Source organism: Heterodontus francisci, chromosome 1 (assembly GCF_036365525.1).
Source record: "Heterodontus francisci isolate sHetFra1 chromosome 1, sHetFra1.hap1, whole genome shotgun sequence".
Classification (NCBI taxonomy): Eukaryota; Metazoa; Chordata; class Chondrichthyes; order Heterodontiformes; family Heterodontidae; genus Heterodontus; species Heterodontus francisci.
In genome coordinates, this window is record NC_090371.1 from 151,842,247 (window position 1) to 151,861,696 (window position 19,450).

General features: G+C 41.4%; 2 protein-coding genes across 3 annotated transcripts in view; one reads left to right on the top strand and one right to left on the bottom strand.

Moving 5' to 3' along the window:
- zcchc4 (zinc finger, CCHC domain containing 4) overlaps window positions 1–19,450 on the bottom strand; it is a 132,527-nt gene that overhangs the window by 51,919 nt on the left and 61,158 nt on the right. For both annotated transcript variants that reach the window (XM_068037257.1, XM_068037266.1), the window contains one exon: window positions 6,914–6,986. In XM_068037257.1, the coding sequence (XP_067893358.1) occupies window positions 6,914–6,986 (73 nt within the window). The remainder of the gene's footprint in view (window positions 1–6,913; window positions 6,987–19,450) is intronic.
- si:dkey-219e21.4 (nuclear factor 7, ovary) overlaps window positions 19,281–19,450 on the top strand; it is a 32,544-nt gene continuing 32,374 nt past the window's right edge. Inside the window, exon 1 of the mRNA XM_068037279.1 lies at window positions 19,281–19,363. The gene's annotated coding sequence lies outside the window, so the exon portion shown is untranslated. The remainder of the gene's footprint in view (window positions 19,364–19,450) is intronic.

Sequence of the window (19,450 nt, forward strand, 5' to 3'; positions counted from 1 at the left end):
ATGATCTGGAATGCACTGCCTGAAAGGGTGGTGGAAGCAGATTCAACAGTAACTTTCATAAGAGAATTGGATATGTACTTGAAAAAGATTAATTTGTGGGGTTATGGGGAAGAGAGCAGGAGAGTGAGATTAATTGGATAGCTCTTTCAAACAGCCAGCACAGGCACAATAAGCAAATGGCCTCCTTCCTTGCTGTATGATTCTACGAGCACATGGAGACCCCTAGCTGGAACAAAGGTAGCATTGTTGGTAGATGACATGGCTTAACCAGTACTATTAAATAATACTGAAACTTTGTAGCATATTAACAGATGATTTCTGTAATGCAGCAGAATAATGAAGGCACTACAAGTAATAAAACTGAATTAAAAGCAATGCCAAAAGAGTGGGGGGGGGGGGGGAAGTAAAGCGATTGTTAGAAATAGAATTGCATGCTTTGGCAGGTTGAACAGTATTGTTACAATGTGGATTCTGAAAATTGTAAGTAGGTAAAGTGATTTGAGGTGGAATGTTAGAGAATTACAAAGAATTTAAAACATGGACTACGCCTTTAGCTCAACCAATCCACGTTGGTGTTTATCCTCCATACGTGCTATAGGTGTAATCCCATGACCCTGTACTATTCCTATATCAATTTATTTGTTTTTCCTTAAACCGGCTATCTAACCTATTCTTGAATAGCCCCAGCTTGAATCTAACTTTGGTCATGCATTTGATAGTGCATTCCACAGCCCCACAACCCTCTGCAAAAAATGTTTCTCCTGCTCTTTGTCCTAAATCTCTTAAATTTAATCTTATATCTATTCCTTCACAATTTTAACTATTTCTATCAAACAAGCCTGCAGTCTCTAATGTTCTGATGAAAACTGCCACACAGTTTCAAGTCATTCCTCATATTTGCATGTCCTCATACCGAGTAGTATTTGAGTGAATCTGTACTGTGCCCTCTATTGCCTCAATGCTGTTTCTATAGTGTGGAGCGCAAAGTGGCACACAGTACTCCAACTGTTGCCTTACAAAAGCTTTACATAGATTCAATGTTACATCTCCACTTTTATATTCTGTACCTTTTGCCATAAAATCCAATATCCCATTAGCTTTTTAGGGCCTTAGCCGCATGGGATGCTGCTTTTAAGGTTTTGCGAACCCAAACCCCAAATTCTCCTGCCTTTCTACATTGTCCTGTCATCCTCCATTCAAACTACATTTATTACATTTTTAACCAAAAAGTACCACCTCACATTTACCCTTCTAAGCAGTTATAAATCTAATTTGCTATTCTACCCCTAATTCCATACTCTTTAATCTTCTCCAGTTATTCCTCTCTTGTGCCTTGTCAACAGCTTTATTAAAGTCCTTATGCACCACATTCATTGCATTTCCTCCATAACAGCATGTATGTAAGAGTACCTTCACCACATGGACTGCAGTGGTTGAAGAATGCAGCTTACCCATCTTCTCACGGCAAGTAAGGATAGACAATGTTTAACACTGGACTTCCTAGTGGCATCTACAATCCTAGACCTCTTTTTAAAATCTACCGTACCAGATTTGTTATTGCTCAGAAACTGACATTTTCACTTCCTCTGGGATTTTAATGCAAAACTGATACTCAGGCAGCAAATTACACCACGCTTAACAGATATAAAAATTTACAGGATTTATCACAGCCACAGCAAATCACGTCCCAATTATGAGATACTATAAATATCAAATAAAGTAAAGTGACTTAGGTCATAAAGAGAAGTATCTAAATTAAAACTGAATTACCACAGTTTTTTTATATAGTCAATGCTATAAAATTAAAACTATGTTGTATCTGTCTTTTCATAGCAATGTTTCAATTTTGTTTTATGCAATTAAAATCCCCTGAATCAAGATGTATGAATTCTCAGGCTAGTCTATTAATACACTGTCACCAATTCCAGCAACAGCAAAAAATCAAGCCAATTCTGTCCCGGAGGCAGCACATTAAGTGTTGTCAGGAGACAAAAATAAGAATATGTTGCTTGATTTGCATTGCCAATTGTAAAGGATCAAATAAAATAATAGTCAAAAGTTTTAATTGACTAAAACCTGCAGCTCTGGCAGTTTCAACATTAAATTTCCTTACACAATTTCAAAATACCAATCTTGATGCTGCTTACTATTCTTTCTTTTGGGCCTCCTTATCTCGAGAGACAATGGATACGCGCCTGGAGGTGGTCAGTGGTTTGTGAAGCAGCGCCTGGAGTGGCTATAAAGGCCAATTCTGGAGTGACAGGCTCTTCCACAGGTGCTGCAGAGAAATTTGTTTGTTGGGGCTGTTGCACAGTTGGCTCTCCCCTTGCGCCTCTGTCTTTTTTCCTGCCAACTACTAAGTCTCTTCGACTCGCCACAATTTAGCCCTGTCTTTATGGCTGCCCGCCAGCTCTGGCGAATGCTGGCAACTGACTCCCACGACTTGTGATCAATGTCACACGATTTCATGTCACGTTTGCAGACGTCTTTATAACGGAGACATGGACGGCCGGTGGGTCTGATACCAGTGGCGAGCTCGCTGTACAATGTGTCTTTGGGGATCCTGCCATCTTCCATGCGGCTCACATGGCCAAGCCATCTCAAGCGCCGCTGACTCAGTAGTGTGTATAAGCTGGGGGTGTTGGCCGCTTCAAGGACTTCTGTGTTGGAGATATAGTCCTGCCACCTGATGCCAAGTATTCTCCGAAGGCAGCGAAGATGGAATGAATTGAGACGTCGCTCTTGGCTGGCATACGTTGTCCAGGCCTCGCTGTCGTAGAGCAAGGTACTGAGGACACAGGCCTGATACACTCGGACTTTTGTGTTCCGTGTCAGTGCGCCATTTTCCCACACTCTCTTGGCCAGTCTGGACATAGCAGTGGAAGCCTTACCCATGCGCTTGTTGATTTCTGCATCTAGAGACAGGTTACTGGTGATAGTTGAGCCTAGGTAGGTGAACTCTTGAACCACTTCCAGAGCGTGGTCGCCAATATTGATGGATGGAGCATTTCTGACATCCTGCCCCATGATGTTCGTTTTCTTGAGGCTGATGGTTAGGCCAAATTCATTGCAGGCAGACGCAAACCTGTCGATGAGACTCTGCAGGCATTCTTCAGTGTGAGATGTTAAAGCAGCATCGTCAGCAAAGAGGAGTTCTCTGATGAGGACTTTCCGTACTTTGGACTTCGCTCTTAGACGGGCAAGGTTGAACAACCTGACCCCTGGTCTTGTGTGGAGGAAAATTCCTTCTTCAGAGGATTTGAACGCATGTGAAAGCAGCAGGGAGAAGAAAATCCCAAAAAGTGTGGGTGCGAGAACACAGCCCTGTTTCACACCACTCAGGATAGGAAAGGGCTCTGATGAGGAGCCACCATGTTGAATTGTGCCTTTCATATTGTCATGGAATGAGGTGATGATACTTAGTAGCTTTGGTGGACATCCGATCTTTTCTAGTAGTCTGAAGAGACCACGTCTGCTGGCGAGGTCAAAGGCTTTGGTGAGATCAATGAAAGCAATGTAGAGGGGCATCTGTTGTTCACGGCATTTCTCCTGTATCTGACGAAGGGAGAACAGCATGTCAATAGTCGATCTCTCTGCACGAAAGCCACACTGTGCCTCAGGGTAGACGCGCTCGGCCAGCTTCTAGGGTAGACGCGCTCGGCCAGCTTCTGCTCGAGTCGCTCTGAACAGGCTTACTACATGCATTTGATTTTAATTGTAATGGAATTTAAATAAACTTATAACTTCTCCACAGTTTAACTGGCATAAGCTCTTGCCTTGGTTGGATCTCAATACTCGTTTTGATCTGGCGAGTCGGAGGAGCAGTAGAACAGGAACAGCAGAATAGAAAATATGCAAGAATATAGGTATAAAATAGCTGCAACCCTTTTACTGTCTGCTTTATAGTCTAAGGATTTGAAGAGAACAGAGACGGATGTAACCGGTTTACGATTGATCTTGAGGCCAAGAGAAAAGAGCACTGAATCTCTGAAAATCTGATTACCGGCCAGGGAAAGTGGTAAGATATCATTTTAAATTGGATGCTTCACAAAACATAGTAAATGTTTACAGCTTTTATAACATCAAATAAATAGTGAAAAGTGACCAGTTATTACTGGTGCAGTAACTAGTAGAGGTATGCAAACAAAATCAATGTTAGATTGTTTGCATAGTACTTAAATTTGTTTCTAATTAAGTCAGGAACTGAATAATTAGAATGGAACTCTAGCAATACCAAGCACCTAGCTTAATTGGCAGTTTCCCTGGTTTCTGTCACAACCAGGATCTATAAATTGGAGATATACGTGATAAACTGGATTGAAGGATGAATGCTGCACATAGCATGAAAAAAAATTCAATCAATAGTGTATGTGCTTGAATAGATAGATAATTAACATTTCGTAGGAGGGATGAGAGAAAGCAAGAAAGAGATCAAAAGCCAGTATAACAAGGGCAAGGCATCGAGAAATAAGGGATATAATTTAAGGATTAGGAATAACCATGGAATTTACATGGAACGATGACATACAAAATTAAGAATTTGTCTGTAATGTATATGGAACAAATGGTCAGGAAAGGCTGTCCTACAAACAATATAAATAGATTCAAGAAACAATCAGAAGCATCCATGGAGAATAAGAGGTTTGAATAAGAGGTGCTGGTGCCTGACATTTGCACTGCTAAATCTAACTCCTTTATCTCAGCAGAAGAATCACAGACCCCTAAAATAAGTAATCTGCGCATCTGTCTCCAGAATTAAAAGTTGGACTTATCAGCTTAAATGCTGGGAGTGGTTTCAGATCCAACTAAAACAGTGCCAGTGTAAAAGAGGCTTTAAAGAGACTCAAAGAGATGAATTAGTTTTTATTGGAAAAGGAGGATATGAGGAAAAATGATTCAGGTCATTAAAATGCCATGTGAAAATGCAGATGGAAGCAGGCTATATAATCTGAACTCTGAGCATAGAACCAGAAGGTGTACGCACAAAATTAACAAACCTCAATTAGCTCTGGTACACATCAGAAGGTTCCCAGCAAAAATTGGTTCACTAATTAAAGAAAAAGAGCTGCATATTATTACGACCAGGTGAGAAAGGTGTCTAGGGTTCCCTCTCGGCCTTCATCTGGTCTTGCCATAACAAGGTTTAATTTTAAACATGCCATATTTTTAGTTCTCCTTGGTGAATCCTTGTTCACCGCTTTCCAATTATAAGGCAAAGAAACCAGCACAAACAGGTTTTCTTAGGTTTAAAGAAGGAAGGTTGAAATTTATTAAACTCTAATTCGGTTAATGCCTACAGACACACGACACACCCACGCTAGCATGCATACACAATACACACATGCAGATAGAGACAGAACAGAGAAGAAAAATAAAATGGAAAAGTTTGAGGCAATATCTGAAGAGGGTTTTTGTTATGGATCTTCGAGCTCACTGTAGAGATTGTAGATCTTGATTTTCGTTGGGGCCCAGTATTCTTCTTAAACCTTGTTCAATGTAGGAGGCTTTTCTCTCTTGGGGTTCATGTGTCTTCAATGGATTTGGAGTTCCGAGAGAAAGAGAAAGACAGGAGGGGTCTTTTCAGTCCAGGAGCAAACAGACACTCCGAGTTCAAACTGTTTGTACAATTCAGAAAATCCCAGGTTGCCAAGCAGGTTAGTCATGTGACTAGCTGGTCTCACCACGTCTTGGCTCTGTGGATTGTATCATCTTAGCAGGGCCTGGAATGCACTTCCCTGCCTTCAATGTCTGGTGCTCGGAGTCCATTGTGTGTTAAATGGATAAGGGGAGTAACCTCTCTTGTCCCAATTGGTATGTAAATGTCTTCCAGCCAAGTGTCTGGCAGCCCTTATAACAGGCCTTCTCTTCTTCCTAACAACAATTTGAAATTTAATATCCATGTGCCGAAATTAGTATGCCTCACTCTTGGAAGGTGGGGGTCTAGCATGACAATATATGCAATACTCAAACAGGACAGCAGAGCAAGAAAAGTACCTCTGCTTTAAAGTGTTCCCAGCTGCCTATTGAAACCCAGTATATAGTGAACGACAAAATGCTGTGCAAAAAGCTTGTTCTACACAGGGTTTATAAAATGCAGCAAAATGTGAGAACAACTTTTTACAGAACTGCAAATTAACACAAGACAACATAAACTGATTGAATAAAATTAGTTCATGCGATGTTCCAGCAATTTTTTGTTCAGTCATGCATTGCTTCATGACTTACTTTTTCCCCATTGAGTGAGCACAGTTCTCCTTTTGTTGTCCATTGTGATGCTGGTGCATTTGACCACTGCTAACATTTCTAAGATTTTAGGGGAATGTTTAACATATGTTGTATCTTACTTGCCAAATTGAAAAGTAACTATCTGCCGTCATAGAATTGTGAACCAGCTGTCAATTATACATCTAAATGGAACTGTTTTCACCTTGAACCAGAATAATTGTTCATTCTGTGTGTGCAGCATTATGTAGGGTTGCAATGGATACAGATTGAGAAACTAAGATCTGTATATGGGGAGTTGTTGAAAATGGGTAGATAGGCAGTGAGGTTGGTTGCACTTAAAAGCATTCTTTAATTCTTGACTGCAATGAGGCAAGTTGCTGGTCGACTTGGTTGCAAATCAAGCAGCTCTGACTCAGCTCCCAGACCACTTTGCGATTAAGGCACTTTAGGATGCCTCCCCTTTACTGGGCTGGCTGAGGGACAAGGAGATCCAACATGCTGAATTTGCAACTTGCTAAGTTTTTTCTAATTCAGAGAATATTTTTTATAAGAACACTTCTTTTAAGTAGACAATAGGGAATAACTTTGAACATACTTCCATCAGTCTTTCCTTGTCCTTTAAGGAAACTTTATATTAGCAATGCACCAATATAATCAGATACCACATCTTATACATGCTGGTACCTACCTTTCCCCCGAAGAAATAATGATTAAACATGTTGTAGTGGCAGAACTCTTCCTCTGAATAAAACTGAGAATACCTGAAGTCAAAGAACAGAAAGACAAATAATATTATCGCAGGGATTCTCACAAATTGTATAAATGGGCTCTGGGACCTGAAAGTTAAATCGAGCAGCTGTTAAGAATGAACATCCTTTTAGGAAGGCGAGTTTTGTACACATCAAGGTGAGAGATAGAGATGCATTAGTACAGGGAACTTGGACATTTTCTCATATTTTTCACCCACTGTCGGCATCAACCTTTCCTTCAGGGCTTGAGCACATAATCCAGTAATGAAATGTTAAACCGAGGCCCCATCGCCTCATCAGTGACAATATCTGAAAAAAACAGGGGAGTTCTTCTGGTGACCAGGCCAAAATAGACCCCGCAATCACCACCAAAACAGATTGAAATTTAATTCATCTCATTGTTGTTTGTGGGGCCTTCCTATGTGCTAATTTGCTTACAAACACTACCTACACTTCAAAAATAATTCATTGACTGTGAAGTGCAATGAGGATGTGAAAGGGGCTAATTAAATGCAAGTTTGTTCCATCATTTCACATGTATGTATAGCAAAAAAGAAAACAAGCCAGAGAAAGGAGGATTAGTAAGGTGGCCAAAAGCTTGGTCAAAGAGTTAGGTCTGAAAGAGTGCATTCAAAATAAATCTCAGTAGCATTTTACTCACCGGTCCACTTTTGCAGTCCAAGAAACTTTCCTTTTCCCCAATCATTTGCTTTTTGCCAGCTTAATTACCTGAATGTTGATAACCCAAACTACCATCTGGCAGATTCCTTGGTGATAAATCTTTCAGCTCTGCCACCATAAAACCAGTATGTGCTGAATGGGAAGAATTAAGCTCAGTACCAATTTTAAACACACAGTATTTTTTGCTCTCCCTTGGTGAATCCTCGTTCACCACTTTCTGATTATAAGGCAAAGAAACCAGAACAAACAGGCTTTCTTAGGTTTAAAGAAGAAAAGTTCAAATTTATTAAACATAAACTCTAATTTGGTTAATGCCTACGGATACACGACGTGCCCACTCTGGCATGCATACGCGATACACACATGCAAATAGAGACAGAAAAGAGAAGAAAAAAGAAAGTGGAAAAGTTTGAAGCAATATCTGAAGAGTTGTTGTTACAGTTCTTTGAGCTTACTGTAGAGTGAGAAAAAGAGCAGACTGTCATCCCATCAGTCTGGAATGCATTGATCTTCTGGATCTGAGAAGTATTTAGAGATCAGATTGATTCAAAAATATTTTGAAAAGAACACTTTCTGAAGATGCTGAATTGATAAGAGCTTAACAGTCATCAGTCAGCACAAATATTCACTATTGATTCTGGATGTCAGTTACAGTCATACAGGTGGGGCTTTGTTGGCTAACAGCTCTTGGTTCCAGCTGCTGGGTCCCTCCCAGCTTTCTCTGACTCTAGATCCAGGTCTCTCTCCTTCTCAAAATCCTACTGCTCCTGTCTGTTTCTTTCTCTCTCTCATGGTCGTCTAATCCAGTAGTACCACTGCCCCCAAAATACTAGGAAAGGGGGACAAGAAAAAACAAGTTTGACCTATTTGTCTGGCCTTGGCAAACTCCAAGTAGATTGGACAAATCTGGTCAAATCATGTCCACAGAGATCGCTCCTCTTTAAGTAATGTTATGATCAGGTGAGGAAGGGTCAAACGGCTACCCTCTTTTCCCTCTCCTTGTTTGACCACAACAGTTTTATTCCTTTTTGAAGTGGATATATTTGCCAGTTCAGTGAGTGTTTAACTGTTTACGTGCCATGATCATAAAAGAACCAATTGGACAGGTTTTCTTGAGTTTAACAAAGAGGCTAGCTTTGTTGTACTTAAACCAATCTAAGTAAAATAATAAAATATGCTCCAACTTTCTCTCTCTCTCACACACACACACACACAAATAGGTTACAGAGTGGGGAAGGATAGATTGGTGGAATTAGAGAAATAAAAGGGGTATATAGTCTGTGGAGGTTGGTGACTCGGCTGGCTTCAGGCTGAAGTTGGTAGTTGCGCAACTTTCTTTTGGTGGCCCAGAGGCTTCCGGTTTGAGCATGGGGATGCTGATTCGGTGGTTTTCCGGAAGACAGCAATGCAGCTGATTTCCTTCTAGAGGGGGGAGGGGGTCTGTGTCTGTTCTTTCCAGAAAGTTCTCTACTCTCAGTGGTTCCCCACTCAGGCTTAAGTAATTAAGCACAATGAGCATCGATCCGTGAACCAACTAACATAATCAAACACAAACCAATTAAATCACTGAACACTACAGTCTGCAGCAGGGAATATGCCTCGGTGCTCACGGTCAGCAGGCAGAGTTTGAAGCTCGCAAGGTTTGAGCGGTTTGTCTCCACCAATTTAATATTCAGATTTCCAGCCAGTGGATTAAAAAAATCATAATTCAACCTAGCACGTTTTCATGACAGTAACTTGTACTTTATTACAGTCTAGCCCACTTACAATTAGCTTGAGAACAGTAATAGGATTGTATCACATTTTAAATGCGTTTGACCAAAGTTCCATTAGTTGATTAGTTCAAAAACTCAGTTAGGGGCAAAAAAAAAAAAACTGATTTATTGTATTACATCAAGATCAAAAGAGCTAGCAACATTAGATTCTTTTATTTAACTTTTATTGCACATGCTAGTCTTAAGTGGAACTGAATACTTTGGATTACATTCATGAAAAATGATCCAATAGTAAAGTCACATCTCGGAATGTTAAAGCTGGAAGGTCCCAGTTTGATGCCCTTACTGTGCTGAGTTTGATTATCTTACCCATGCTAGTAGGAGTGCTACAGTTGGCCTCGGAGCTCTTGGATTAAGTAATAGAAAATCAACCAAGATCCTGACTCCAGTCACCCCTGTTACAAGTGCAAGTGTGCGGATAGTGATTGAGAACAGGATGAGGCTCGGATGTCATACGCTTCTCTGTCTTCACCTCCAGGTCTTAATGGTCTATTGACACTCACTTATCAAGGTTTACAGATGAATAAAGGTCACTTGATTCAGTGGCAGTAGCATTCGTGCATCAGGTGATTGTAGATTCAAGCCCCACTCAGAGCAAAACATTTATCTGAAACTAGAAAGAAAGCTAGCTTAATGTTTTGGGTAGAGATTCATCAGAAACCTGTTAAAAGAATTTTACCCAAAACATCAATTTATTTTCCCCACCTGTCCTGTTTTACTCTCTGCAGCTATTTCTTTTCATTACCATTATCCAAAAAGCCCTAGTTAAAAGTCAAAAGTTATCCTGTTGGAAGAGCCAAATAGAAATCAGAGCTTACCTGGTAACCATGTTACCCAGCCCCTCCTCAGCTGTTCTCTCTAAGGGAAAGAATAGCACCTCTATTTATCTTTCTCCCCTTCCTCCTCCCCCAAACAGCATCCCCCCCAACACCAAATACTTCTACCCATCTGTAATTATTTGTAGCTGCTTTTCTTAGTTAAGAATTTGGAATACATTTACTTGGCACCCAGCCTAAACAAGCTGAAACCAGTACTCTTTTTTTTAAATTCATTCATGGGATGTGGGCGTCACTGGCCAGGCCAGCATTTATTGCCCATCCCTAAATGCCCGGGAGAAGGTGGTGGTGAGCTGCCTTCTTGAACCGCTGCAGTCCATGTGAGGTAGGTACACCCACAGTGCTGTTAGGAAGGGAGTTCCAGGATTTTAACCCAGCGATTCAATTACTCATTACCTAGTTGCAGTGAAGGTGGTGTATGCAACTTAGTTCCACTTCCAGAAATGGGTAGTGATTATATTAACGGAATAGTAATCGGTGACAGTAAAAATGACCATAAAGCTGTCAGATTAATTAAAAACCCAACTGGTTCATTAATGTCACTTAGGGAAGGAAAATTGCCATCCTTACCTGGTCTGGCCTGTATGTAATTTCTGTCCCACACCAAGATGGATGTTTTAACTGCCCTCACATTGCTTAGCAAGCCACTTAGTTGTACCAAAAAAACTCGCTGTTCAAGGAAGTGCCCAACTAGGGATTAGATTAGATTAGAGATACAGCACTGAAACAGGCCCTTCGGCCCACCGAGTCTGTGCCGAACATCAACCACCCATTTATACTAATCCTACACTAATCCCATATTCCTACCAAACATCCCCACCTGTCCCTATATTTCCCTACCACCTACCTATACTAGTGACAATTTATAATGGCTAATTTACCTATCAACCTGCAAGTCTTTTGGCTTGTGGGAGGAAACCGGAGCACCCGGAGAAAACCCACACAGACACAGGGAGAACTTGCAAACTCCACACAGGCAGTACCCGGAATCGAACCCGGGTCCCTGGAGCTGTGAGGCTGCGGTGCTAACCACTGCGCCACTGTGCCGGATGGGCAATAAAAATGTCAGTCTTGCCTTTGAGAATGAATTGGGGTGGAAAAAAAAAGAGGGAGGGGCACATATTTCACATTTTTTACTTTTACTGCAATTCAGGTGAAAGATTTACTTTTAAAAGAAAACGCAAATGCAATATTAAGTTTACTATTCAACATAGCAGTGCTCAGTGGTGCTGATTATTGAAATACTGGCCACTTTCAAATCAGCACACAACACTTAAAGGCTCACTGAGGTGCCACAAAGCAAGTAATATTTATAACACATTTGGTCCCTCAAACTATCCCTTCCCTAGATTATGCACAATTATTCTATTATGACTTTATAGCACTCAAAATACTGAAATTTTCCAAAGATCCTGCACCACCAGCAAAGACTCACATGCAGCAGGGGGCTTACCAGAAAATCACAGGTACCCGAAGGGCTTCTGAGCTTCAAGAGCAGCTGGAGTCACAGCTCAATATACAGGAAGCTGAGAATTTCTTGGAGTGCACGTCCCAGGTGGTGGCCCCACTACAGCTACAGAGAATTCAGGAGGGTTGTAAGTAGTTGGCCATTCAGCAGGACAGGAAGAGGCAGTCACACTCAAACCAGTTTCCAGTGCTGAATCCGGTGAAGGTGATGATAGCTCAGGGGAGTGCAGACTAGAGCACATCCACAGCACAATGGGTCAAATGACTGCACGGAGGGTCACAGTCAAGTGTAGAAATGCAGTGATCATAGGGAACCAGGGTAAAGGACATCACTGAACGGGTGCAAAACATTCTTTGGAAAGAAGGAGAACAGCCAGAATTCACGGTCCATATTAGAATCAATGACATAGGTAGAAAAAGGGTTGAGGTACGACAGTGTGTGTTTCAGGGACTAGGGAGGAAGTTAATGGGAATCAAAGGGAGTAATTTCTGGACCACCTCCAGTGTCAAGTGCTGGTGAGTATAAAACATGTTAACACATGGCTGGATAAATGGAGTAGGAGAAAGGGCTTTGGACTCCTGAGGCTTTGGGACTAGTTCTGGGGCAGGAGGGTCCCATACAAGGTAGACAAATTAAATGACAACAGGGCTGGGACCAATCTCCTTTCAGGGAGATTAACTAGTACTGGGGGGGGAGGGGCACCAGGATGAAGCATGAGAGAGGAGATACAAGATTCACACAGGATTGGGAAAGACAAACAGCATTAGAATAAGGAATAGTTCAGAAATTGGAGGAATCGGACGGGTGGGGGGGGGGGGGGGTGCGGGGTGGGAGGGGAGACTTAGAAGTGTTTAAAGTGCATCTACATAAATGTCAGGAGCATGGTAAATAAAGTGGGTGAGTTGCAGACATGAGTAGGCATATGCGATTATGATATAATGGCAATAAGAGAGACCCGGATCAAACAAGGCGAGGAATAAACACTTAATATCCCTGACTACAACGTATTCCGGAACATGGGAACAGGAGTAAGCCATTTAGCCCCTCTAGCCTGTTTTGGATTTCCTCTCTCACCTTTCTTATAGCGGAATGGTATTCAGGAAAGACAGGGAAGGAGAAAATGGAGAGGAATAACAGTATTGATCAAAGAGACTATCACAGTATTAGAAAAGAATGATGTACTTGTGCGTTCAAGATAGAATCAATTTGGTTAGAATTAAGAATAAAGGAGCTATTACACTGTTGGGTGTACATTTACAGAGGAGCAAATTTGTAGGCAAATTGCAGCAAGATGCAAAAACTTTAGTGCACTGATAACGGGGACTTCAATTATCCTAATATCAACTGGGGGGAAAAGATGTGGAGGGGATTTACGGCATCAAACTGCTCATTGAATGAAGACAGGAATTTGACTATTAGAGCTAACATTCAATATGTAAAGTGTCTGGCAAATGACTTAAAATGTATAAGCAGATTTAAAATCCTGAATGGACAGCAGTAAGAACTAGCAAATGACAAAAGCAGAAATTTTCCCAATCTCATGCCACTCCTCCCGAAATAAAAAGAGGGAGAAATTTCTGAAATGCATAAAAGAGAACTTTCAAATATCAGTACGTTTCCAGCCCAACAAGGAAGGAAGCAGTGCTGGATCTAATTCTATGGAATGAAGAGGAGGATGCTTCAGTGGGAGAGCATTGGGAAGCAATGATCACAATATCATTTGGTTTCAAATAGATATGAAAAAAGGCAAGCAAAAATCAAATGCGAAAATACTGAACTGGAGGAGGGCTAATTTCAGTGATTTAAAAAGGGATCGCACCCAGGTGGACTGGAATCAAAGATTGGCCAGTAAAACAATAAATGAGCAATGCGAGGCCTCCAATGAGGAGATGCTTCAGGTACAGACCAGACACATTCCCACAAGGGCAAAAAGAAGGGTATCCAAAGCTAGAGCTCCCTGGATAACTATGGATATAGAAATTAAAATGAAACAGAAAAAGAAGGCTTATGATAACTGTTAGGTCCATAATTCAGTAGTAAACTAAACTGAATACAAAATGTACAGGGAAGAACTGAAAAAGGAAATGAGCAAAGTATGAGAATAAACTAGCAGATACCATAAAAAGGTTCCCAGAAGTCTTTTATAAACAAATAGTAAAAGGGCAGTCAAAAGAAGCATGGGACCAAAAAGGAAATAATCTTGTAGAGGTGGAGTACATGGCTACTAAATGAGCACTTTGCAACTGTCTTCACTAAAGAAAAGGATGCTGCAAATGTCACCGTAATGGAGGTGGAAAGAAATTGGATAGAATGAAATAGATAAAAGAGATACTTGAAAGGTTGGCAGTCCTCAAAGTAGACAAGTCACCCAGTTCAGGTTGCTGAGGGAAGTAAGGGTGGAATTTGCAGAAGATTTGGCCACAATCTGCTCCTTGGATATGGGACTGGTGCCAGAGGACTGCAAATGCTACACTCATTTATAAAAAAGAGGGTGCACCCAGTAATTACAGGCCAGTCAGTATATCAGCAGTAGGGAAAATTTTAAAGCCATTAATCTGGGACAAAATTAATTAGCGCTTGGCAAAAGAACCAGAAGCGGCATGAGGAAAAGAAACTTTACGCTGCAAGTTATGATCTGGAATGCACTGCCTGAAATCTTGGTGGAAGCAGATTTAAAAATAACTTTCAAAGGAGAATTGTAGAAATACTTGAAGTGGAAACTTTGCAGGGCTACCAAGAGACAGCAAGCGAGTGATACTAACTGGATAGCTCTGTGTTATATCATTCTATGAGCATTTGAGGATCAGGATCACAAACCCAAGACTAATATCATAGTTTACTGGGCAGCAGTGATCCCTGCGCTTCTATACGCTTTGGAGACTTGGGCAGCAGGCACCTCAAAGCACTGGAGAAGTACAATCAGAGGTGCCTCTGGGGCCCAACAGCAGCATCCTCTCCCAAGACAATCTGCCAAGCATCAGGGTGTTAATCACCCAAAACCAGCTCCACTGGGTGGGGCATGTCATTCGCACGCCTGACACCAGACTCCCAAAGCAGCTGTTCTACTCAGAACTTGGTTGCGGAAGGAGACTCCCAGGAGGACAGTGGAAACGCTTTAGAAATGTCCTCAAAGCATCCCTGAAGAGATCAAACATCCCTGTCCCTGCTCGTGACCATCATAGATGGAGAAGGCTCATTCGGAAAGGTATCATGCACCTCGAGGGATTTTTTTCGGGAATACGCAGAGGCGAAGTCCAGGCATTTTAGGGAGTACACAAACCTCCAAACTACTCATCTACCTGATCCTTCAAGCACCACCTGCCCCTCATGTGGCAGAGTTTGCATTGGACTTATCAGCCATCTCAGAACCCACTGAACCAGAGAGGAAGCAAGTCATCCTTGATCCTGAAGGACTGCCTAAGAAGATCATTCTATGATTCACTGCTGCATATTAGGCCCCAAAGATGATATGGGGTTTTGGAAAATATCACCTTAGCTCAGTATAAAACTTCATCTCTTATCAATGAATCCTGAAACCAATGACGCAAAATCCAGAACATTCATCCGTCCTCAAACCTGCACTATTCAACCCTGGCCTGCTGTCTTCACAGCAACATTGTTCAAACCTAACCCTCTTAAAGTGTAAGGGCTCTATTTAATACTATTGGGTTGTAAATACTAACCAAAAAGTACTTTCTACCCCTTTAACTGATAGAGAGATTAGACAGGCTAAGGGGAGAGTCATGAAGACCCCACCTGCCAAGAATGAGGCATATTAATTTTGTCATATGAACATTAATTTTATACTGTTGCTGAAGGAAGAAATGACTTGTTAAAAGAGATCAGCAGTGGCTGGAAAACATTTGCATATTAGGAGACAGTGCCTGGAGACAATAGAACGGCTCCCTGATCCAATTAACCCAAATGGATTTTGATCACCCGACACTGAATGTGTAAGAATTCCAGGGTGTCTGCTAAGATGGAGAATCCACAAACGCAGGAGTTTGTTAAAACAGCTAGTCACACGACTAACCTGCTGGCCCAGGTTTTGTTTGAACTGCTCACGGCACAGTTTGAGGCAGACTGCAACTGAACTTGGAAGAAGAGCCTCTCTCCTGGCTAGCTCTCTCTCTCTCTCTATGAATTTCCGGATCCACTGAAGTCACTCAAACCTCGAGAGAAAAGACTCCTACATCGAAACAAGTTTTAAAGCGTGCACTGGGCCCCAACAACGCGGCAAAACTTACTGGCAATCAAAGACTCTACATCAAACTCAAAGGGCCGTAAATAAATCCCAGCTACTGCGTCAAACTTTTCGCCTTTATTTTTTTCACTTTTCTGTCTCTATCTGCCTGTGTGTTTATCATGTATGCATGCTAGTGCGGTTGCGTCATGAACTTGTTGTCGTTATCCGAATTAAAGGCCTATTCGGGTCTGCAGCTGAAACCCAACCCGAGCCCGACAGAACCACATCTGACCCGAGCCCATCCCAGCCCGAGTCCTTTCATTTTTTCACGCACCCGACCCGACTACCGGAATATAACCAACTTTATCGAAGAGGTTGTGCTCTACCTTGGATGGAATGGCTCACTGCAGACTAGCATGGAGTGTTGCCCGCCTTGACGCCCTGGCTGTCACTGTGTCCAACCCAGCCCGACCTGAGCCTGAATGCCGGACCCATAAGAGCAACCCGACCCGAACCAGACACATGTCGTCGGGTCATAGAGTAATAGAGAGAAACAGCACCGAAACAGGCCCTTCGGCCCACCGAGTCTGCACTGACCATCAACCACCCATTTATACTAATCCTACATTAATCCCATCTTCCCTCTCACGTCCCCACCTTTCCTCAATTCTCCTACCACCTACCTACACTAGGGGCAATTTTTACAATGGCCAATTTTACCTATGAACATGCAAGTCTTTGGCATATGGGAGGAAACCAGAGCACCCAGAGGAAACCCATGCAGTCACGGAGAACTTGCAAACTCCGCACAGACAGTAACCAGAACCGAACCCAGGTCGCTGGAGATGTGAGGCTGTGGTGCTAACCACTGCGCCACCCTGTGGGTCCTGTTGGGTTCGGATCGGGTAGCCATGCTCTAAACCAAAGGAGAGTTGAAGGTTAATAAACTTCCATCTTTCTTGTTTAAATCTAAGAAAACCTGTCTGGTTGATTTCTTTGCCTTACAATTGGAGAGCAGTGAACAAGGATTCACTGAGGGGAAGCTAAAAACATGGTGTTTAAAAAATTAAACACTGTTACGGCTAAACCAGGCAAAAGCTGAGAGGGAACCCCTAGACCCCTTTCTCACCTAGTTGTAACAGGGAGGTATAAAGAAAGACTGGGAAGTAGTAAAGGATTTTATAAGCATACAGAAAGTAAAGTAGTTAAAGGCAGGACTGATAAGAGACGAAAAAGTAAATCTTACAGCAAGAGAGTAAAGGCAGCATTATTAAATGAGTACTTTGCCAAACTTTTCACTGAAGAGTGCTGTAGTGGAGCAGCTGAAAAAGAGAACTATAGATATAGAAGTAGTACTGAAAAATTTGGTGAAGCTGACTGGACAAGGCAATGAGCTCTGATGACATGCCTCCCAGAATGTCAACAAAAGTCATAGTTAGAGGTTGTGATCACAATCTTTCAAATACCCTTAAAAATGAAAGTTGTGTCAGAATTTGAAAGGCTGCCATTGTAGCACCTCTGTTTAAAAAGGGATAAACCCAGGTAACTATAGATCAGACAGCCAAACTTCGGTAGTAGATAAGCTTAAGCCATGACTTGAAATCAAACTAAAACTTGCCTTGAAAGAAAAATCAACTTAATTAAGGGCAGACAGCACAGATTTGGAGTATATTTATAAAAGAAATGGAGTGGATGTTTTTCCATATGGATTTCTAAAGGCTTTTGAAAAGATGCCCGTAGACAGCTTGGTGATAAAATTAAGGCACACAGTTTTAAAGGGAGGGTGGCAGCAGTGGCAGTTAGTTAAAGACAACACAGTAACACAGTCGGGGCTAATGGATATTCTTCCAATTAGAGGGATGTAAATAGTGATGTCTGTGGAGTACAAAAAAAACAGAGATAATGCTAAACATACATTAGGCCACAGTTAGAATGCTGTGTTTAGCTTTGAAAGCCCTACTTTGGGAAGGATTTCAAGGTCATGTATTGGGTACAGAAGATATTCACTAAAATGATACCAGGGATGAGAGGTATTAAATTATAAGGAGGTCAAGAGAAATTAGCACTCTTTTTCTTAAACAAAGAAGGTTGAATAGATGTCAATTCAAGCGTGCTCAAAATAATGAGGCTGTGATAAAGTAAAATATGGTAAACTACTTGGAGGGCTTGGCAATTTGAAAACTAGAAGACATGAATTTAAAGAGTCACCAAAACATTGAAGGGAGAGGTTAAGAGATTTTATATTGTGCAGACTGTAGTTAGGAGATGGAATGTACGACCAGAAACAGTGATAAAAGCAGAACCCGTAACAGCTTTTAACAGGGAAGTGGATAAATATTTGAAAGGAAAGATATACAAGGGGGTGAGGAAACAACAAGGGAAAGGGACAAAGCAGAAAGTGCCTTCAATGTTAAGATCAGCACGATGGTTAAATGGCCTCCTTTCTGTGCTGTAAATTTCAATGATTTTATTTCACTTTCCAGCCAAGTACCGAAGAACAGTAATATTAAATCATAGCCATCCTTTAATTAATGATCACTTGTGAAGCAGCAGAAACAAAATCAATGAACTATACTCCTTCTAAAGAATTTCCTGACAATTATTATAAATTCAAAGCCCTCTCCAGTCTATAGTTGGGATTTAGATCTACGGATGTGCTTGATTAACTGCTATCAATAAAATAACAGCAAGTGGGTAGCATAGAAGTTAAAAGTCCTGACAATATGTTTTGAATCTGGAATGTAAATAGAAAGGCAGCATGTGAAAAGATAATACGCTAAAATGAATTATTCTAACTCGATTTCCTAAACCTTTTAAGGTTTGACTTGGCTGAGAAATAAAGGAGTACATTGATCTTGTGGAGAAACAAAACCAGTTGACCGAGTTCATATCAAAGTAAAATCAAGTGACTTTTGTCCACAAGGCAAAAATCTGTTCAAACATGACCATCTCAAATCTGATTTAATGTTTGGAGATTTGAGAATTTGGATGAGTAAATATTGAAAATATTTTCTGGAAGCATGGAATCAATTCAGTACACTTGATTAAAAAATTCTCCACCCTATAATCCCGCCGCTGTATTATACACAACAGGCTAAGCAATTACAGCAGAAATATACGGAAAGTTACTCATTAACCTGTGGAAGGCAAACATAACTTATCTCACCCTTTACTCTGGCATTACAGTATTTACACTTGAACGTTGTTTCAACAGCGTGGAACTTTGTTCCAGCAAACTTGTTGCTAATCACCCTCAGGGTTCAATTTGGATCAGTCCACTTTTACAAAGGGGTAATGTTCCCTCTTGTTGGGGGGGGGGGGGGTGGGGGTGATGGCTGGTGGTGACTCACACACATATACAACCAAGTTACCTAATATACATGCTAATCAGATTTATTTTGTAAACTTCTCATGATAAATTAAGAAACAGACCCCGAAGAAAGGTAACATTTAAAATAGAGTCAAGCTACATTGACTTATTCTGTCACACCTCTTACACAAACCAATCGAACAGCAGCTGTATCTGTTTA